Genomic DNA, 22,789 nt, shown 5'->3' with positions numbered 1-22,789 from the left:
TTCTATGGAATGTAAGTCGACCAAGCTGAATTTATCATACGTGCATATTCTGCTTACTTTAAAGTGCTATAAAAATCAAGTTTTAAAACCTGATTTTATGTCGGAAATTCTGATACATCTGTTTGTAGTCGTTAGTGTATGGATGGTAATAATGCAATTTAAATGCATGTGATCTTGGCATGCGAAATCAATAATTTACAAATGATATTTTACAGCCACGATAAGTTTATTGTAAACCTAACTGAGTTTAGCAAATGTTTGGTTTAATAAACTGATAAGCCCGTTTTTTATCTGAAAATCTGAGACAACGGCTTAGAAGTCGGCGTTCACTCTCCAGCAATATCTGAACAATTGTTGCCGTTTCGATAATCATTCTGACCAAATAGATCGTGTATGTGCCGCATTATTGTGTACATTCAAAGACCTAGCTTATATCCCAGGTAACTCGCATCTTCCTTGTATATATCCCAGACCTTTTGAAGTAGTTTTCTATCTACCCCACTATAGTATTTTTGTATGAGAGTCTCGTTGCGGTAGGACTCGATCTCGCGATGAGATGACGGGAATTGTGCTATCAAGTGTTCGGCGCCCAGTAGACGCATTACATTAGGCGCGTCGGTGGTTAGATCTTCATGATGAACAATGACATCATACTGAACGTCACATGGTTTGCAAAAATCCTCGACCAAAGCCCAGTGGATATTATTTGGTCCATTATCTGCAATATACAGCAGAAAATCCGAAAATAAAATATGTTTTTGCAAAGTAATGTGCCTGTTATATTGCTGGTTTAAATAATTTTTCACTCTAGGACCTAAAAACTTAAACAAAACTTGTTCCTTGTACACCGACACGAGTCTTTCTAGTGGGTTTCGCACCACTAAGACCTTCAGATAATTTGCTAAGCGCTTGCTGTTGTTCTTGCTGTCATAGGAATACAACTGTGTGTAATAATTTGGACGGCTCTGGAAGACAACATTTGCTGGATCCTGACGTCCGGACAAAATCTGATACACATTGCGCCAGTTACGACTTGCAGCTTTCAGCATTGTGCACAATATCAGTTTATATTTGTCATCCACTATTATCCATTTTTGTTTCTTCAAATAGTTGAATGGAGTAGTTTTGCGGGTGCTGCATCTGTCTCGTAACCTGTGTTTTCGCCTGATCATGGAAGACACCCAATTCTGAGGTACCTTGTCCCAACCGAATGACTGAAAAATGCGTTCGTTTTAAAAGTATGAGCGTTTAAAAAGTTAAGTTTTGTACACAATATAAGGTCAATTAAAGGTGTGGCCAATGAAAACACAGGACAAACTAAAAGGACAAGCTAAGATCGCAAGGTCAACAAAAGTTTCAGAACTATAGTTCTCGCGTGAAGTCGACCTCACAACGTAAACGACAGAAATTCAAAGAAGGATTGTTTTAAGCCACAAGATGAGTATTGTGCCTTTACAATTATGTACTTTTTCCGGAAGTCTTCCTGAAGACACTTTCCCTTGAATACCAAGATATACCATATCCAAACCATTTCACAGCATTACAATCTATTGACCAAACCCGTATTAGGGTAGTAGCAGTACAGAACCAGCTTAAATTACATATGTTTCTAAACCACACATTAATTGGATAAAGGTAATAAAACGCATTGCTGTTATTTGACTTTCAGAAGAGCAGAATTCTGAACACAAAAACCAGCTGCTACAGACAAGTATGATAGAATGAATGAATAAATTAATTATTAAACCAATTAATGAGCTGATTGCCGAATGAACAGTAGAATAAATACCTCCCAGATCCGTTTATTTACGGTAAGATGTTCTTTATTGTACTTGGGTAAACTGTAATTACTTCGGAGAGCAGTGTCACTTCCCTGGCGTGCTTCTGCATCTTGTTGAATTGATACGGATTTATAAATACCTGGAATATATACGCAAATCATAAAATCTCTGAGGTTATTTTGGTGTTTCGGTAAAGCATTTGCACCCCTACCTTTAATAATTACATCCTGCTTTTCAGTTAATTAATTTTCTTTTTGTTATTATAATTTATTAGCTTTATCGCATAATTATCTTTACTTTCCAGTGATGAATAAATATCCCGGTGACTCCCTTCGCCACAAACAGTTTTCATGTAATAATTAAACAGAGCAAAAATATCTCTCTATTTCTGTAGTATTATAAAATCCACTTGTTAAGTTGATTATCGTCGAAACCATACGTCAATATTTTTAAATGCTGGTGAAAAGTATACTGAACTTTGCTACTTGTTTCAACAGTTACGAATCATGCATTCAAGATCTAAAGGAAAAAGACCGAAAGTACATATACTAATAATGCAAGCTTTGATTACTTGATAATTTTATCTATTTTACTTTGAGAACAATTTATGTCAAAACATCTCTCTTTACTAACATTGGGAGTTTGACATTTAATAGTTTGATGATTGCTTAACACAAACTTTTTCAAACACCTATTCTTAAATGTGTGTTTTCCAAACGTCTATAATTCAATGCAATGTTTCTTAGATCATCGGTCATTTAAACTATTTTTCATAAAAATTATATAAAAGTTACCTGTTCTATTGACCAGCCAAATCCACAACAGCAATAAATTGCAGACAGTTATGGCAATGACGAAGGTCGTTTTTAGTTGCATTACACATGTATATTTGCCTAAACTCCGAAGATCATACAAATAACATAGGTCTTATTCCTAGGTTTTTGAGATAAAGAATGACAAGCTGTGCAGTTCTTATGTAAATTGTCTTAAGTAACATTTTATGGCAAACACTGTAGAAGATGAGGGTAATACATAAACTAAAATGGACACTATAAATATGCTGGCAATGCACATTAAGGCGAATTGACTTGGAGAAACCAGCATGGCTATGTGCAAAATGAACCAAAGTTTTATTACGAGTTACATAAAGCCTCAAAAACGGAAGCAATGCCATTAAATATATAAAAAAACAGAAAATAACCATGCCATGACAGTGCACAGAATAGTATACAGTGATGCTTAAAAACCGCATAATCGTAACTTAACTTTTATAATTCCTTTAAGTTAGTTAATGTGGAAGAGGCTACGGGCACAGATGCAGGCCCATTGGAGTTCAAAGTCATACAATGAAAGTGTCAATGAGTAAAAAATGAAAAACATTCAGAAGGAAAAAATATAACCGCATCACTTCACCTGGGGTTTTATTTTTATCCTATAATTGTCATTCTTGTAAGTTGGAGGATAAGTAACATGTTTTTCCTTACATAGTGTGTATTGTGACAGTGCACAAAATATATTTGTCAATTGTGATGCAATATTACATAGGCTGCATTCACAACAGAGGACTTACTAGTCCGTGGATCACATATGGCCGACCAAATTGAAAACTTGATGCGTAATCCCTGCGGGGAACCTGTTCAGTGTTTTACGGGATTAGACGGCGAGCTTTAAAGTGGGTCGCCTTAATTGAACTAGTTATTCCACTGTTCTGAATGTCGTCTTAGTGTTTAGCAGCATAATAATCTTTATTTTACGAATGTACAATACTACAGTACAGGTAACATCGTCATTTAGGTTAGTTGAGCACTGTCATAGTTATCATTTGCTTTATCTGTATATTTCGCAGCTTTGCTGTCTTGCTTTTAACCTTAATCGTCATCAAACACCTTAGTAGTCTAGCTTGGACCAATCATACATTCCAAGATGCATATTGCATATTTTAATATGCTTAAAAGTGCGTTTACAGTAATTATGCTTGGAAAGAAAGAGAAACAGACCACTGATATCAGATGATCTTTTATTATCAACTTGAAATATAAAAAAAGCAAAATGTCACAGAAATTCTTCTATTATTTATCATATTCCTCATGCTTTCAGAAAACAGAACTCTGAGTGACACTTGTAATCTCAGTCATATGAACGAATTAATTGTTTTGTTTTTAAACATATTAAAATAAGAAGTGATTGATAAACGGAACTCGTAGTAGAACAATATGGGCACTTTGCTGTTGCAACCTTGCATATGAAATAATTCAATAAAAGCTTATTAAGGAGTCATTACCACTGGCACTATCGGTCTATGTAGATCGATCCAACTCCGCGGAGACTCTCGCTGAATGCAATCAGATTATCTAAATGACACGCCTCCTCCTGGCGTTGAATAGAATGTAGAAAAGCTGGTGATTATACGAGTGTGTTAATCTTTTAAAATAATTGCATACAGCGAGAGTCCCCGGGGAGTTGGATCGATTCACGCAGACCGATAGTGCCAATAGGAATGAGCCCTAGAATAACAAAATTGTTGTTGATATAAAACAGACAAGCAACGTACAAATTCAATGTAAGACTAGACAGGATTGAGTGTCAAAACAAAAATAATATGGAACTGTTTTCAAGTAATATAATCATTGAGCATTTCATGGCAGCATGACGCAGCCTTCCTATGCTACTTGTATAAAGGGCCTAACCTGCCTTCACTGGTGCACGCGGCGTTCACCTGTTATGGTCAAAGCACAGGTGTAGGTTAATGACCAAAAATAACAATCGCTGATTTTTCCAACGAAAAGAAAATAATGACACTGTGTTTGTCAACATAACAGTACTAGTACAATGCATAGAAAAGCGCAGCAGTGGAATCGGTTTCAGGGTGATCTTCTTGAACTGTGGGTATTAAATGGCACACTTGACGCACGAAAACTGGTCACCGCAGTGCATTTAGCTAATGACCAAGAACAACAATCGCACATTTCACATAAATATAATCAAAAACAAAATAAGAATATCACCCCCACAGAGCAACCAGAGAAGCAATTGCTTATAATATACAACACTGATGCAATGTGATGAACCGTATATTTGGCACGCTCCGTTAATTTTTTGCTGACCAACGCACAGCTGCCTGTTTATGAGCAAGAAAACGCAATCGATTTTCTTTCTGTGACCTAAAGGTTGAAGTAAATATTACCATAGGGAAATACTCACTTCGGATGTTTTCACTGTTTATTCGTTGCACAAATAATTATCGATTGGGCCCTGATGCGAGTTTTCTTTTTTGCTTTGTTTGACGGTGCTTTCAAACCAAGAGTTAATCAATGTGAAAATATCTTCTTGCATTATGCTTAATTTCACTTGGTTGTTTTTTTTTCTTGGTGATAAAATTATGCAAATTTTAACTTCTTCTTCGTGTGAAAAATATCATGACATGCACCCGCCTCCATTTAGCCGGATTTTATTATTAGTCGTCCCGCATAGCGCACTTTGCCTTATTTGAAAACAAAGCGAGGAAAAACAACTACTTCTGTATAATGTGGTAAAGATCCGCCTCTATTAATATCTGTGGGTCGTCAGCAACTCCACAGAGTTAAGGTTCCAAAGCTGGAGAGCTCATTTTTGCTTGGCGCTGGTTTTCGTTGTAAGACTGCAAGCCGGGTGGAGGTCGCCGTGTTCTGTTTCTCCGACGTAAGATTGTCATGGGGAACGGCGACAGTGTCGCCCCGCTCACGGGGTGTGGTGTTCCGTGTTCTTCTCACGACCATTCTCTCCATCTGCGCCACTCTTAAAGCTTCTTTAATTCTGTCGCGTTCTCGTTCTTGTTCTATGACTACAAAGATATGAAAACATATTTTGATGAGAATGCAAATAAAAATTTCAACAGAATAAAGAAAGTGGATTTTAGTGGACAAACCTTTGAAGTTCTGATGTAGCGCTACGTTCTATAATTACTGGAAAAATAACTATGGGTGTTTGAGACAAATGTTCTGCAGTATGAGTTTCATGGCGCTGCTGCGTAAATTCATAACTTGAATGAAGTTCTAAATATTGGACTAAGTGGAAGTAAAGTAGGGGTATCGGCGTGTTAACACTCCTGAACCCAACTCCTTTAAAAGCCCTTTCATTGTTACGTAATGATATACGGCTAAATGTTTAGATTCTACATCCTAGGCAAACAAATTCCGTCCTTTTTGCAAGTTGGATTATGAAATATAATTTCAATCCAAGACCCCTGATATTTGACAACATATCAAATCGATCCATTAAGAGTTTTGAAGAATGTGATATCTATTGACATTGGATATATAGTCAATTGCTAGCCTGGCTCATTGCGCGAGGTTGGTTTCTTTGCTAGGAGACATTAGTGAAGAGGGTATAGATGAACAAAGCTCGTTCACGAGGGAAAAGAAACCCGGTCTTAGCGGCTAGACTTAGTGTCTGATTAACTGTCCTATGCTGCCCTCTACCATGGCCACAGATTTATTTTTCACAAGATATTCACAGATATGTCTTTAGATGAAAAAAAGGTCATTTTAGGCTACTATCTCTGGCTCCTGGTAATTTTCCCTATAATATCTGCCACCCTGGTAGAGGGTATAGTACTATGCCAAGAGTTGCCATCACAGCAGTGACCGACGGTTGCGCTCCATTATTGATTCAAATGGCCTACTGCTGGGCTTGCTACTGTCTGATCACGACACCAAACTAATGACGAAAAATACAACGGTTCAAAACTGGTTTAAATTATCATGTGTGGATACAGTTTGTTGACAGACGTGCCACCCTTTAAGGATCACCTGTGTCGATATGTACTTTTCACAGCCCTGGAGATAACGACTTTACATTATCTATTAATAAGAAGCGAAATGACCTTCAAGTTGTGCGGTGGCTTAAATGAAAAAGAAGCAATTTCTTTTAATCAAGGATGTGTACAAGTCCCGAAGCTTATTCCCCTGGGCCATGTGAGAAAATGATTGAATCTAGGAATCGATGTTATTTTTACCTCAGCCTACGCGAGTCTAACAAAAAAGAGAAAGGCAAATATTAGTTTATGTCTTCTTTTCTGTTGAATCATCAGCTTCAGAGTGTAAATCTATTGACGTAGGACTACCTTCTCAAAATCAATGACAACAAATGTCATGTTTTCCAGAGTCGATGCCAGTACGTATTCTAAAAGCATTCAACTGGCGAGGAAGTTGGTTTAGCGGTGCACTTATGTAGTAATAATAGAGACCTGTTTGAATCCTGAGGGGGTTCCCAGAGAACATCAACAGTTTATTAACAGTGGCACTGAGTAATAAACAAAATCATTGTTTTTTCTGTTGCCTGATAAATGTCACGTTCCATTTTACCCTTTGATCTCTTGTCTTCGAGGTGAGAGAGAAAAAAAGAAAAACGTCCTCTCTTCAAACCTGAATCATATTCCCTTTCCATCCAGCACTGTTTTTTTTCTCCAACATATAGACCTTTTTCATCTTTTCCGGAAATGGAAATTGCATTGTGGGTACGGGAGCCCTGCTATGTCGAAACACTTACAGCGGTGCTAAAAACCATGGCTGAGTTTACGTGCTTTTTGTCCCGCTGCTACAATAACAGTAAGCGAGATTGACACATGAGGTATAATAAGTTCCCAACAAACCCGTTAGAATGAAAAATATGGTAGAAAGAAAGGAAAATATAGCAGGTTTGGATTAAAAGCAGGGCACCGCGTTTGCGCTGAACATTTCGAAGGCGAGAAGGCGGGAAGAAAAATTATAATATTAGGAGATCAACGGTGCTTTAATAAAAACAGAAATGCTTAGTTAATCAACGGATATAACGAACTAGAACTCGGGGGTAAACAATGCGATAAAAACAAAGTTCTGAAGAAAAAATTGAAGAATAGGGGCCTAAAAAGAAAGAAAAGACTTTAAGTATGAGATTATGGAAAAAGAAAGTAAAAGCTGTGAGGTTTTACACGGGGATTCTACTTACAAAAAATTCAAGAACTTTCACGACTTTTTGTGTAACAACAAAGAGAAGGTTTGAAAAGTTTTGTATGTAATATCCTTTTTGTGTGTGTTTTATTGACAAGTGATCATTTTAAATGTAGGCCTAACACAGGTTTTAGTCTCTAATAACCCTTAGTAGGGTGGGTTCTATTTTTTTTTTTTAACGTGAGACGTTAATAAAATTTTTATTATTATGTATCCAGTCCCGTACACCCTGTACGTATTACTGATTTGTACAAATGGGGCTCATATTATCAAGATCAACAGAGACATACGAAGAATAATGTACATCGGCCCTTGTTTAACGCGTTACCGGCAAAATAAAAAGTTATTTATTTCTGAACTCAATGACAAGAGAATTGGAAAATTCAATGGGCATATATTCTTAATGCAGAGAAGCCTTTCTGTAAGCTACACGTGCATAATGTATGGTAAAGACAAAATGGATAATAAAAATAATAAAACAATTAACGTACAGTATTTTTAAAGTAATGCAAATATGCTTAGTATTAAAGTAGGCCTACGTATATTTAACTCTGTCTTAGATAGTTAAAAAGTATGAAATGTGTGGAAAACACTTTATTTGAATGATTTTATTGTCTTTGATTGAAAACGATGAAAATACACATGAAAACATTTAAAAATCAAATAATTTGGTCTGTTGCTATAATTTTGTTTTTGCCTGACGGTTTTGTTTCAGTTTGAGAAAATGTTCATACTTGTCAGACCGAAAGTCTGACATTTTTTACCTGTCGTAAATTTTGTGCATATACTAGAGTAAGACACGGTAAACTTTAATTATCGTCTGGGAAAGATTCGAGAATTCCTGTCTCACCTGTTTAACACTTATAAATTAGAAGGTTTTAACTACAGAGGAAAGGTCGTAGTTGTGGCCGCCCCCTAACTGAACAATTGAACAAGTAACACCTGATATGCCTTATCAGGTACCAAACGATTTAATCAGTTCACCGACGAACAATCTGCGTGTCACTTTTAGGTACGAGTCAAACAATGCAGGGAATCTTTTCATTTTATCATTTCAAAAATCTCTTAAGACACCCTTCAAACAAGACTTAAAAATCGCAATGAATTGATTCTGCCGGTAAATGAGGTGATATCGCCACAGCTTGCATATATACATGTAATATTGTGAAGACGTAGGCCTACGCACCTGTCCACACTCTTGAAAGCTGTGTACGAGTCTACTGGCTGTTTTGATTTAATATATATATAAAATAACGAGTCTCTTTCGCATATCTTTATTATCGGAGGCATTTAAAAGAACTCTGAAGCTTTAGTTTGTCATCACTATTGAAAGTGCAGCCAAGGCTCGGACGCTTAGGTGAAGTCTAGTTGTACAGCGCATCGTATTTAAACTGAGAAAAAAACATTTAATTGATTGATTCTGCGTCCAAGTAGCTGTTTTCTTGCCTACAGTTTACGCATTTCTGTGCTTCAGCCACCTTTTTAGTTTGACAGAAAGCAGTGCAAGCTGCAAACGACCTTTTTATATGCACACCTTGTATATCATCTACACCTAGCATTGCCATGCTGGAAACAGCAGAGGACCATCATGACCCCTGTGGCGCGCGGTTCCTGTCGTGCGCACTTCGTATTTCCGGAAAAGATGAAAAAGGTCTATAGCAACACTAACCAGTACCCAGATACATATTTGACATAGATTAACCCCATTGACGAGGCCTATTCGCCGATAAATTAAAATATCCTATAAAACAGAATTATAAAAACGAGAATAAGAATAATGATAATTAAAATGAATAGACAAGCAAACCTGTTTTTGTTGGCAGAGTATTACGAACTTCGGTTTTGACGCTCTTCAGTTCATACCAATATTTCCAATTTCTCACTTCCCCTGCAAGGTATTTCATTTGCGGGAGGTAATGTCCATCTTCCCGTGGCGTCCAGTGTGGATTGCTTGGACTCTCCGGGGTAATATTCTCACGAGGGGTTGCCTCACTATTGCTGCCAGCGCTGTTCCGTCCTCGTGCATTGGAGCTGGACGTAGAACATGAACTTCCACCGATGGTGTTCTGCCTAGCGTTCCTCCATCCTCTGTGCCTCAGATTGTAGCGTCCGGAACCATAGCCTTTATACTGATAGGGAGAGCACGTAGATTCGTCTCTCTTGTATCGACCTGCTGTCCGACTGTTTGCCCCCTCATCTGTTGGGGGTTCTGGGACGTAACTGTGATTCCTGCTTCGGGTAAGTCTTGGAGCTAACAGAAGTGGCTTTGGACTGGGCATATTCCTCTCCCAGGCGATGAACGAAGGGAGTGGAATCCGAGCTCCAACTGCAACCAGAGTTAATTTGATGAATCACGGCCGCATCGTCTGCTTTATTGTTGGTACTGCAAGAAAAAAGCTGCTACTTATTACGGGGTTATAAATCATCGCTTTGATTCAAAAGAAATACACTTTGCACTGATTTCTGTAGGGTAATTGAACATTGTGCTACGTTTCAACAAAGTCGCTCTACAAGACTTATGCTGAATATCTTGCAAACGAAACGCATCGCCGAGATCAAGCCCATTAGTTTCTTTTCAATGTAACACTTTTTTCTAGAATTTCGTTGACAACGGAACAAATTGCCAATTTTGCCCACAATTGTATTTTCTGTCTAGTGTCGCATGAACGAGTTGAAATAAAATTGATAAAAGCAGGCAAAGAAAGATTCCGTCACTAACTTACGTGTGCTGCCAAGAGCCACTTTACATAGTTTAATACACCTGTGCTTGCCTTCTGCGTCCCTCGTTTTCTATTTTCCCATTAACCCCTACCACCTATAAAGTACCAGTTACTAAACAAGCTGTAGATACATATGATGTCAGCGTCAAATCAAAGGGCACGAAGTCAAACCGTGTATTGTAGCACGTGAAAACTGCTTCATGTACACAGGTGTGGTATTACCGCCCATTGTTGTTGTATTCTTTCCGTCTCTATAGCTGTGTTCACATCATGTCCAATGGAGCAAATCCGATTCCATCCCTGTTTACATCATCAGCCTCATTGAAAAATTATGCCGGCGTCGACCTCGCGTTGATTTTATTAACTTTAAACTGAATTGAGAAACGGGAAGATGTTCATGGAGGCGTACCGTGCGCCGACAGCTAAATTACAATAAACACTGATAATGTTAAAAAAGATCGATTCAAGTTTGCTTCATCATAAATAGTTGAATCTTACCTGAGGTACGACCCTAAGCCAACAGCTCAACATACCGTGTTTGTCAAAGCGACAACAGACTATTCACATCAATAAGCTGCTATATTTACATAGTTTATTATTCGTCACTTTATTCCATTGTGATTGCCAATAACCGGAATCAACAGCCTGTATATAATAAGAGCTATTAGTCTAAGATATACATTTGCCAAGGAGACTTTTTATTTTACCTGTTGACGAATGAAGACAGAAATGAAAAAGTAGATAATTTTTATGACCTTTAGGCCTATGAAAAGTCGATCGCTTTTAATCAATATTTCTAATGTCTTTTACTTGTTTTATGAGTCTTTATACCGCACAGCTGAAAGTTTGGGGGTTTATTCTCTAAATCTTTCAAGTACAAATAAGCGTTTAGATGATTCCGGCTTAATGAGAAGAAAGTCCACAAAATAAACGCCGGAAATTAGTGTTAATTGATGTCGGCTGAAGTATAATGTATATGGTAACAAGAATCATCGAACACCAAAAGAACGCAGGCCTACTGTTCAGTGTATGGAAACATATCAGGAAGACGAATACGTTATTTCTGTCTTCCCTGTGATAAGAGATTACATGTGACTGTAAGATGCCTTACGTCCTTCTTGGGGTTGTTTAGTTGCTATTGACACCAACAGATAGAGTGACCTAATTAGGCATATTGATCAACGTTTGCATTTCGTTCACAGGCTACAATGTGTTACTCTGATTTTCTTAAACTATTCATCTCATCATTATCTGTAATTTTTTTTTAAATCACAGACCTCAAGCAGTAATAGACGTACCTTTTTTGCAACAATAATTCGTCACTTTGCCGCCTCAGCTCTTTTTTCGTGTTAGCAACCGTGCCCACTGCGGTAGTTATTACAACCCATTGGTGTTGTTATAGGCAATCAATGATCACCCTTGTCATGTGCATGGACTCCGGTGGGAGGTCGATAGTACGTTAATTTAGCCATATTCATGTGTGTGTGTGTGTGTGTGTGTGTGTGTGTGTGTGTGTGTGTGTGTGAGAGAGAGAGAGAGAGAGAGAGAGAGAGGGGGGGGGGAGAAAGGGCGGCATTCTTGAAAGAGAACTTTTATTCTTTTATGTTTGACATTTTGCCGTGCTTTTTAATCTTTTGAGACCGTAATGAGGGATTTTACAGAGTTTTTCCTCCTGGCTGTTCGCAGCTTTTTCTCTGTGTCCTTGGCTAGCTTGTACTCTCTTTTTTTTTTTTTTTTTTTCTAAACAGGTCTGTTTTAAATTGCCCATTTTGCATGTGAATAATAGCATGCTCATGTGATAAATGGAATTTTCCGAAGTGTTATGCATTAAAATAATTATAAAACACATTTTACAGTGCTGTCGAAATTTACGCCTATCAGAAACAAGACACAGAAATAAACTGTTGTAAACTTTTTAAATAAAATCTTCAAAATTGGAGGTTTTCAATGTGAAAGAACGCCACAATATCGATCTTGATGATGTCCCACCCCTTCTCCCCTCTGCTCGTGCTTGCCTTCTTAGTGCACTGATTAATCATTAGAGCACTTAGTTTGTAAATGTGTTGCATTACATTTTAGTGTGAGACTTTTAACTAGCCTTTATATGTTTCGTATGTGTTTTAATACTATGCAAGAAGTGAAGACTACATTATCTAGGCATTTAGGACTTAGGCCTACCTAGCCAGTAGGCCTACGTGTGGTGACAGAAGTGGCGACACCGGCACATAACTTCCCCTGGGTGTGGTGAATGCGGTAGTTGAGATTGTATAGGGCCTACTACATTTGAATGGGTAGATTGTTGAGTGCGAACTTTAATATTATCACTCATTTTGTGTGTATGGATATTAGGGGCCTAGGAGACAATTAGTGTTCTTCACAATAGGCCCACGTATGAATGACGTAACATTCTAATATTGCTTCACAAATGTGATTAGGGCCTATAACATCTTACTGACATGTATGGGGAAAAATATAGGCCTACGTATGCTGGTCCTACGAATAGGGCTTGTGACTGTTGGCCATAAATCTTTCATACTGCAAAATAAACTTTCAGATCTCTTCAAATCCCTTTAAATGGGTAAAAAGTTATCACAAATAACCATAAACCATTAAAGCAATAATAACTCTTCGTTTCGGCCAAAAAATGAATTTTCCTGGAGTAAACAACAATTTTTCCATACTTAACAATGGTTATTGAATCCATTTTTACATTCAAAGTTAGTCCCTGGTTTTTTTCTAAAAAGTTTGTTTTTTTGTTAAAATCTCTTAAGAGATTTTAACAGAGTATAGACATCAATGGAGGTCACGTGGTCTAAAGACAAGTTCAAATATCAGAATAAAAGCTATAACTGCTGTTTTTGTGGTAAAACAGAATATATTATATTTCTATGAGTTATTCACAAGGTTTTTATCGTGAAATATAGGTCTCATACGAAGAGTTATTATCCCTTTAATCTTGACTTACATTCTCTTTAAGAAACAACATCATTGATTTATTTTCCCTTAAAATTTATATATAAATCAGCTAATCAAAATTATAAGCCCAAGAGGGGAATATTAGTGTGATTTTTTTCAGAAACCAAAGGAGGGGTGGGTCAGCCCCCTCCTGACCCCCTCTAAATCCTTCACTAATACAGAAAATTTTTGGTATTTTAGTCATATTCATATTTGTTTGGTCTTATTTTATGTTCATATTATGGATGTTGTAGTATGTTTTCCTTCCTCTATCCCGTTTTTACATGTAGGCTACCCGGTAGATGTGGCCAGTTCAGCAACAGGGTGTTATATAATGTTCATTAACACAGGGGCGGATCCCCGAAAATTTTTGGTATTTTAGAGGGCGAACGGTGCCATTTAATTGTTACGGTTTAGTAGGCTACTATAAACTGATTCCTGATGTTCACAGTGATACCAATGAGCCTTGCTCCCCGCCGGACCAAAAGGTCTAGACTGCCCAGCTTAGAGATATTTGTGAAAACGAGACTGCCGTTTTTCTACTTGTGCAGACATGCGCAGTGCGGTCGACTGTAGCCTACATAACTGAGTCATCGGGGAATATCATGTGGACGAGGAACACACCGGCAAATGTTACTCAAATTGACCAAACACATGAATGAAACATCACAGCTTCACTGAAGCCACCAAGGTAAGGGGTTTAAATGTAAGACTGCGCATATAACCTGACGTGTAAATAGTCATCAATTTGGCGATTAGCGATTTTCTCCCCATCGGCAACATTTAATTAGGTCGATATCATATCTTGCAAAAATGTCAAGGAGGACCGAACACCCTAACACCGTTTTCTTCTGACTTAATGGCTCACTGTCATTATATACATTAGGGTGGAATTTGAGGTATTTTCTGTAGCCGCTTGAGTCGAATGCCGATGCAGTGTGTGATAATTCTTGGCAATTTAAAACAAAAAAGACACGCCTTAAGAAGGGTGGACGACGCCATTTTGTTTTTTCCCTGCCTTGTACATTTTTTTTTCATGATAAGCCTGTGTTAAGTACAAGATAACACGGAAACCGAGTAATCTATCCATGTATAACTCTCATGTGTTTATTTATCTATGTTTACACACTGAATTAGAATGCTACAGTCTACAGTAAGTCTAGTTTTAAACTTTTTTAAAATAAGAATATTTTAATGAACATCAGTCTTACAGGAAACCTCACCCTTTCAGGTTAATCCCTTATAAATAAGAATCAGTTTACATATATGATTTAGATGTTTTCAGAAATGTTGTTGAAAATAGAAAGTAAACAGGACAAAAACATCCTGAAATGTTAGTTCTTGGATGAAGAGATTTTTGACCTTTTAATACTTACCTAGTACAGCATAAGTTGTCCACTGTTAGTGACATACAACAGCTTAATTGTATCAAAGCCCAGCCGAGATGAGAATACAGGCAAGCCTGTATGAGAAATAGAAGTATGTGCAATTATCTTATCGACAGTATTGTTTGAAGGGCCATCCGTGGTATAATTCAGTACACATATAAATGGATAAACCAAAAATAGATAGCAGACTATGACATAATTGTAAATCCACCACTTTTGCTGTATGTACCCTGTATCAGATTGAACAAACCCAGATCTATAGATAAATGAATCAGAATCAGCTGTAACTTTGTTACTTAACTTGCAATGCTGTTTATTCCAAAAATGTTAGGGAGAGGAGATTGATATGACTCACAACTAGTAGCTGTATGTAGATGACTGGGATTGTAAGAATGTGTAAAGAAAGAGTTGGTTTTAAAAGATGTTATAAGTTCTTAACTTAATATTTCTTTTTTAACACTGTTTTTCTATTTAACATCAAATTTCCCAGTTACGATAATTCGACTGTTTAATATTTCTTAGATAATTTTTAGTCTACGAGTAACTATACTGTTTAGGTATTAGGTATAACATAATGCAGCAAAGGAACAGCACTGTAAAGTGTCTGGTATCAATTTTTTTTAAATGTTTGGATAGTATTAACTGCCTTAGCTACACAAACCCCTGCTGGGCCTTGTTGTCACAACTCATAATAGTTTGTGCCAGAAGAATGATAATTTTTCTTGCTAGGTCGAATTACTTAGCTGACAAGTTGGAGTGACGAATAAGTGAAATTTAATTTATGTGTGGCTAATACTCTAGCCATACCGAAGTATCCTTGATAATGACTGAAAACTTCTAGCTTGAACCAAGACTCTGTAGACGTGTATAATAAGCCAGTCCCCCTATTTGATATGATCAATTCAATTAAAGTCTAGACAACCAGTGCATTAAGCAATTCACACCTGACATTAAAAAACATAAATAGATAACAGGACAGGTGAGTTGTGCATCACCAACGATCCCCATGTAGGAAGTGTAATACTGTGGGACAAAGTAACAGCAACATTCACATTCAACAAATGGGCTCGAGGACGGACACACACACACACACGTACACACACACACACACACACACTTACACCCCATTCTCATAGATTAGATCGACCTACATTGGATCGACCTAACTCCCTGGGGGTTCACGCTAAATAGCTGTCAGCCGGGCGGACACGAAAGTTAATTACCCCTTAAAGCTTGTAGTAGGCGGGGACGGACACTTAAGGGGGATTATCTGACAGTAATCTAGTGAGACTCCCCGCGGTGATAGATCGATCTAAAAGTTGTGAGAACAGAGCCTAAGTATTTGCAATTCTGAGAACAATCTTTTGTTTATAAATTCCATTTTAATAGACTTACTAGCTTATGACAGAAGGTGAAATAATGTAGTCTTTTGATGTGTCTGAATAACTTGATTAATAAAAGTAAATAGGAAAATAAAGACTGAATACGCTCAGTCTTACAGAGATCAAATTTCAAATTTTTTTAAAGTCTGTGTCTGGAGTTGAGGTGCTTTATATTTTGTGTATCCTGAATGTATTTCTTTGTCCTCTTTAGTTACGTCAGGTGTGTAGAAGGTTCTGTACAAACAAACTTGCCATGAGGCAATGAAAAGAGGTCTGTGGATTTTATTCTTGCTGCCCACAATCCATGATACACTAATGTTCTACAGAGGGTAGCACTGAGCACCCACTGGGAGGTTATGGTTGTCAGTCATGCACAGGTTTCATAGGTTTCCATTGTCTGAAGCAGTTGATTGGTAGACATGATATGATTATTATCTATGCACAGTGGTATATATATGTGTGTGTGGTGGTTATGACAGACTGTGTTCACAGTTCTGATAATTAAGACTAGTTATTAAATCCCTGAAGTGTTTGATTGTATTTTAATTTAAAAATGTACAATTCCCATGAATAATTTAAGACATGCTTAAGAAAATTTTGCTGCTTAAGATTTTTCATTTTATTGAGATTTCTTGTTTATGTTGTAGGCAGTCTTAATATTGATAGAATACCAGTGCATTTACTTTGTCTTGAGAAGCATAACTTGAAGTTAAAAGTGACAATATATTTACAATAGTTCCTTCACAAATGGATCCTTGTTACTAGCAGTGGTGTTATAAAATCTCCTCTTCATCAGTCATATAGATACTGTGGCATACGAATTTAAATAAATAGAGAATTACCATACAGTTGATACATCAAGGGAACCTTAGTTTCTCTGGCACTGCAGCAGAGCTTTCATGTTGAAACTTTCATTGGTTGATATATTTCTGTTTTTGTGTTTTCCAGGGGGAAATAAAGAAAAGCATACGAAGTGCCAAGTTACTGGAGTTGTTTTCACTGTAGGTCTATTGATTGGAAGACACCAGAGCATTAAGAGAGACTGAGGATATTATATTATACTGCCTGCCAATTCCTGTCACACAAACTGTAACACAGCGTTTGGAGCGAGATAAATACGTTGTAGACTACTGTGGTATTGAGGATGGCTTTTGTAGACAATCCAATCTCCAGGTCTAGACGTGATTGAAGATACTTACATTATAAGGGAAATATTATTGAAAATCTGCTTAGTTTGACAGTTATTATATTCATTGCATCACAGGACTCGAGGACAAATAAGATTTTCAATTCTTGAATACTCATCTGGACTTTTTCAGCCAAGGGCCAGTTTGAAGAATATTCCTCTCCAGCGAACATAATCAGGAGACTTGTGTACATACGTCCATTTAATTGGTGAAGATATCTGAAACTTTTCACACACACAATGAATAGCAAAGTGAAGCACGCTATACTGGTTGTTATATTTTCCATCCATTTTTTAGTCAGTCAGATGCTTGCAGGGGGCATTCGTGTCTTCCCTCCCCCGGGAGCTGGGATTGACCCTGTAGCAAAATATGGATATACAATGACAGTTATATTGTACACAATTAGGATCTTAGTACTGGGTACTGTTCCACTGAGCATTTGTAATTTTTTGGGACTGTTATTTTGGAACGCTTTCCCAGACAAGCCAACATTGAAGAGCTCACCAATGCTCGCACCTTTTGTGTGCTTTCGTGTGGTGACGAGGGGATTGTTTCCAGACCTGGTAAAGAAAAATGTTGAGAGGAACCATAAAATTTGCAGTGAAGTTGGTCTTGAGAATTACATATTTGAAGTTGTCACAGATCGACAAATTGATATCCCGAAGCAGAATCATGTTCGTGAAATTCTTGTTCCTATGACTTATAAAACCAAAAAAGGGTCAATGTATAAAGCACGGGCCTTACAGTATTGTCTGGAAGACGGAGTGAACTATATAAGTGACGAAGACTGGATAGTCCACTTGGACGAGGAAACTTTGTTGACCAGAGACTCTGTTATTGGTATCCTTAACTTTGTCAACGAGGGCACCCATCAATTTGGTCAAGGAGTTATTACATATGCAAATGAGGATATAGTTGCTTGGATACCCACCTTGGGAGATTTGGTTCGAGTTGGAATAGACTATGGACAAAATCGTTTCATGTTTAATTATTTTCACAGGCCATATGTAGGCCTGAAAGGTTCATATGTTGTGGTCAATGCGGGAGTGGAACGGAAAATTACCTTTGACTTTGGCCCAGAGGGCAGCATAGCAGAGGACTGTTTCTTTGCCATGAAGGGGATAGAGGACGGCTACTCCTTCGGTTGGATAGATGGAGACATGTGGGAAAAATCGCCTTTCAGTTTCTATGACTGGCTAAAGCAGCGTTCTCGATGGGTGCAGGGAATTGTCAGAGTTTTTGTCAGTGGTCAGATTCCCAGGAGACAAAAGTGGGGATTACTTTTCATCATTGTGGGATGGGCCCTTTTTCCTCTTTCAACTGTGAACGGAATCTTCACCGCACTAACTCCTATCCCTACGCCCCAGTGGCTTGATTTTTTATTGGGGTTGAATTCAGTGTATATCTTTTTATATATATTTGGTAGTCTAAAATCATTCAGCTATGCCAGACTGGGATATTTCCGCTATATTTGCCTTCTACTGTCACCTTTGTTGTTAATACCTTTTTTTGTTATAATTGAAAATATAGCAGTCATAATGGCTGCAGTCACAAATCAAGGGAGTTTTCATATAGTTGAAAAAGATGTGTCAAAAAGTATGAAAAAGCCTGAAAATGTAAAAATATCAAACAATGTAAATGTTGTGTAGTGGATGAAATGTCTTATCTTTAAATTCAAGAATATGTTTCGATATTTTGTTTTGGTCTATGTTAACTGTGCATGCATTTTTTATGTCCCTGGTGTGTGAGGAAATGACTTGTGCATGTGATATTTTTTATTTTATCCCAACCCCTCTCATTGTAAGAGTTGATGAGAGATGTTAGCGAAAGGTAATGCTGAAAAGGTCTGTTCATTTGTTTGTGGATACACAATAGGACTTCAAGATTTACCTGACAAAATGTTCTGTGTTACCATGGAACCTGCATGTTATCTCTGTTTTGCAGGTTCTCCTGCTACAAGGGCTAATTTTTCTGCTGGTGTTGAAGCCATGGCTCCCATTCAAACGTAAAATTTTTTTTGGAAAGATGTACAGCCTAGTGTAAAGACTCCATTGATTTGATGGGAATATATTGTCTCTCAAGCGAATTCCCAGGAGGGGGCTTGTAAGGGCACATGCAGAACCTGTTGATCCTCAGACTAACTAGTCCATGATCAAATGTGAGGCCCACTTGACAGTGGATTCTGCCTTCTATGAGTGCTGTTCAAGCAGGGGCAGAGCATTTAAAACTTGGCACACTTTCAAGTGCGTCGTGCCATATATGATCCGGTGACTAGTTAGTCTGTGGATCAACTGATTGTGAACACAGCCTTAGTTTGCACAGTGTTAACATAGCTTTTTATTGGGGTCGGCCATATTTGGTCAGTGGATCAGTTAGTCTGCGATCATCTGTTCTGAACGCACTCTTAGAATGGTTCAAGTTAAAATAAGGCTGAAGGCAGATTTAAATATTCTGGTTATTAGTACCACCAGCGTGTACGCTGGCGGTACTCATGGTTTTAGTCCCGACCCGTCTCGTACGGCTCCGCGTACTGGCGCCGGATACAAGTCACCGTTACCGCTTCTCCTCCTAGACTGCAAGGACCCATGTCCCCATCTCTTGGATTTAGGTCACATATAACCTCAACTTGAACCCCTTGTTCTTTTTGTCTCAGTCAGTGCATTGGCCTCGGCATGACACTCGTTGAAACACACCCTTGTCAAAATTTTTGAAAATTCAATGCTAAATATCTCCCAAATCGAAGGAATTATGGGAAAAAATTACTACAGAAGTCTGACCGAAAGTCATATGTGAAGATTCCAAATATGCCCTTGGATTTGACTTTTGACCTTTATTTCAAGGTCAAACGGGCCAAAATTTTCTAAAAATCTTAATTTTTTGCGAAAATTTTTTTATTTCTGCTGATTTTCAGAAACTACACAGATCTAACCTATAATATAATGGGTAGTTGTTACCCTTTGGGTCATCTTTCATCTTTTTGAGTTTGGGGTCAATCGGTGCATTTTCATGGGAGTAGTGGCCATTAGATGCCGAAACTGAAAACTTTCTCTAATTCTGGAACCGTTAATGCTAGAGACCTCTTGTTTTTTGCATTTTGTAGAGCTTATCAAGTGCAACACAGAAGGTGGTATCCATTTTTCCTTTTTCGATTCGGCTTAGGCGTTACATTATATCAAAAAGTTCAGTATCCGATATTCATTGGTGAAAATAAAATGTGAAATACTCCAAAATTAGCTGAGATACACCCATAGTTACTATTGAACTTGAATAGGAAGTCATATACTGGTAATCTGACTGTGACCTTGAAATTGACCTTTGACCTACTTTTCACCATGAACTGCACTTTGCAAGTTTTCTGATCTTTATATCTCCAAAACTGGCAAAGATTCGCCCGTAGATACTATTGAACTTGAATAGGAAGTCATATACTGGCAATTTACTGTGATCCTGAAATTGACCTTTGACCTAATTTTCACCATGAACTAAACTTTGCAAATTTTCCAGACCTTATATCTCTAAAACTATCAGAGATACGCCCATAGTTACTGTTGAACTGAACTGTTGAACTTGAAAATTGACCTTTGACCTACTTTTCACCATGAATTGAACTTTGCCAATTTTTGTTCCCTTTAATCTCCAAAACTGGCAGAGATAGGTCCATAGTTACTATTGAACTTAAATAGGAAGTCATATACTGGCAATCTAAATGTGACCTTGAAATTGACCTTTGACCTACTTTTCACCATGAATTGAACCTTGCAAATTTTGTCACCCTTATATCTCAGAAAACTGCCAGAGGTAGGCTCATAGTTGGTATTGAACTTAAATAGGAAAGCATATACTGGCAATCTAACTGTGGCCTTGAAATTGACCTTTGACTTACTTTTTATGATGAACTGTATTTTGCATGTTTTCTGGCCTTTATATCTCCAAAATTGGCAAAGAAATGCCCATAGTTACTATTGAACTTGAATAGGAAGTCTTATAGTGTGGCCTTGAAATTGACCTTTGACCTACTTTTTCACCATGAACTAAACTTTGCATATTTTCTTGCCCCTCATATCTTCAAAACTAGCAGAGATATGCCCAGTGTTGCCCCTTGGTTTTCTTTTTTATCAGCAAATATGGCCTTTTGTCTAGAAAATCACAGGAGTGATCAATGTGAGGAAAATACAGGTCAATTCGAAAATTGATAGGACCATTTTTACAGTTATGTTTTTTTTTTCTTTTTTCTTTTTTTTTTTTGGATATTTTGAGAATTCTTGTTTATTGCATTTTATGGAGCTTGTCAAGCACAAGACTGGTAGTGGTGTCCCTTTTTTTTCGGTTTTCCGTACGAATGAGCTTACTCCAGCTGGTGGTACAATATCCAGAGGCGGTATCGCCTCTCTGATCCTCTAGTTTTAGTCTTTGTATCAGTTTACATCAAACATTTGTAATGAACAAAAAGCATGCGTGCCACAGTTTTAATTGTGTTCTTATAAGATTTGATAGCCCAGCAGGTCAGTTTTTGAGAGATTTGTGATTGTGACCATCTCAGAAACTTATGATTTCATGTGTCTGCAAGTGCTGATAAAGTGTGATGACTCGTTTTTGGCTTTCTTTTCAGAATGCTCAGAATAATTAAATTAATGTTTATATTTAAATAATAAAAAGTACTAGTTAGGGTTTTGTGGATAAGGGATGTTATAGTTACCAAGTTCTAAAAACGAAAAATATTTAAATTTCAAAGTTCTTATTTGGGTGTCAGAAAGAATATATGTAAGATTTATAGAAATACTAACACATAACCCTAAGAAAAATGTTTTCTCAACAAAATTTTGGTTATAGTACAAGTATTTACCATTTTGTCATCAGTATTATCAATAAGCAGATAAAGGCTGGCGTTTTTCTAGTTTGTCTAAATAGTGAAAGACAAATAACCAAGGTAACTGAATGCCATTATTGTTTTAGTTACACTTTGTAAACACCATCTACATAAAGTGTGAACAGTTTTAAAACAACTTATGGGACATTTGGGTCCAGGTGTTACAAAAAAATAATAATCTTAATGTTTTTACCAAGTGGCCAAAAATATGCTCAAATTTACCTTGCACTGGGGTAATTTTTTTAAATTAATTAATTAATTAATTAACTAATTTTTTATTTATTTTAAATCTTAACATCAACAGTAAATACATAGATCTAGACCAGCAGTGGTCCATGCTGTTGCTGTAGTTTAGTTCCATTTGGGAGCAATGTGATAAGCGAACAAAACAATTCTCATGTTATAATGAAATGTACAGGTCACAACCAAAGGAATTTGTCTCTTGAATGAGAATGTTTTTCAATAGTGTACATTTTACATGTAGTGGTTAATTGTACAGTCCTGTTCGATTTATGTACTACTGTGAGTGTTGAATACTGGGGA

The 22,789-nt window shown here is 37.3% G+C and overlaps 3 protein-coding genes across 7 annotated transcripts; 1 reads left to right on the top strand and 2 right to left on the bottom strand.

Annotated features, from left to right (window-relative positions):
• Window positions 1-111: 111 nt before the first annotated feature.
• Window positions 112-1,972, bottom strand: LOC147763187 (carbohydrate sulfotransferase 10-like). Its single transcript, XM_087007731.1, has 2 exons — window positions 1,790-1,972; window positions 112-1,214 (listed from the first exon to the last, which is right to left on the bottom strand). The coding sequence occupies exons 1-2, from the start codon at window positions 1,940-1,942 to the stop codon at window positions 417-419; spliced, it is 951 nt and encodes a 316-aa protein (XP_086863857.1). The 5' UTR covers window positions 1,943-1,972; the 3' UTR covers window positions 112-416.
• Window positions 1,973-3,932: 1,960 nt separating this feature from the next.
• Window positions 3,933-15,285, bottom strand: LOC106168425 (uncharacterized). Of its 4 annotated transcripts, none has more exons than XM_087007736.1 (3): window positions 14,799-15,285; window positions 9,555-10,130; window positions 3,933-5,601 (listed from the first exon to the last, which is right to left on the bottom strand). In XM_087007736.1, exons 2-3 carry the CDS (start codon window positions 10,024-10,026, stop codon window positions 5,345-5,347), a joined length of 729 nt encoding a protein of 242 aa, XP_086863862.1. In that variant the 5' UTR covers window positions 10,027-10,130; window positions 14,799-15,285; the 3' UTR covers window positions 3,933-5,344. The 4 variants fall into 4 exon arrangements, with proteins under 4 accessions (XP_086863862.1, XP_086863860.1, XP_086863859.1 ...); XM_087007734.1 differs by lacking the exon at window positions 14,799-15,285 and adding an exon at window positions 11,766-11,880; XM_087007733.1 differs by lacking the exon at window positions 14,799-15,285 and adding an exon at window positions 10,966-11,060.
• Window positions 13,942-19,834, top strand: LOC106168423 (glycolipid beta-1,4-mannosyltransferase egh). 2 transcript variants are annotated; one of them, XM_013547460.2, is made up of 2 exons: window positions 13,942-14,113; window positions 17,141-19,834. In XM_013547460.2, exon 2 carries the CDS (start codon window positions 17,619-17,621, stop codon window positions 19,026-19,028), a length of 1,410 nt encoding a protein of 469 aa, XP_013402914.2. In that variant the 5' UTR covers window positions 13,942-14,113; window positions 17,141-17,618; the 3' UTR covers window positions 19,029-19,834. The 2 variants fall into 2 exon arrangements, with proteins under 2 accessions (XP_013402914.2, XP_086863856.1); XM_087007730.1 differs by lacking the exon at window positions 13,942-14,113 and adding an exon at window positions 14,299-14,321.
• Window positions 19,835-22,789: the final 2,955 nt, after the last annotated feature.

Source organism: Lingula anatina, chromosome 3, assembly GCF_051362555.1.
Source record: "Lingula anatina isolate TDL-2025a chromosome 3, LinAna3.0, whole genome shotgun sequence".
In the NCBI taxonomy this organism is placed as follows: domain Eukaryota; kingdom Metazoa; phylum Brachiopoda; class Lingulata; order Lingulida; family Lingulidae; genus Lingula; species Lingula anatina.
The sequence above is the reverse complement of the archived record's forward strand: the minus strand, read 5'-3'. Positions and strand labels throughout refer to the sequence as shown.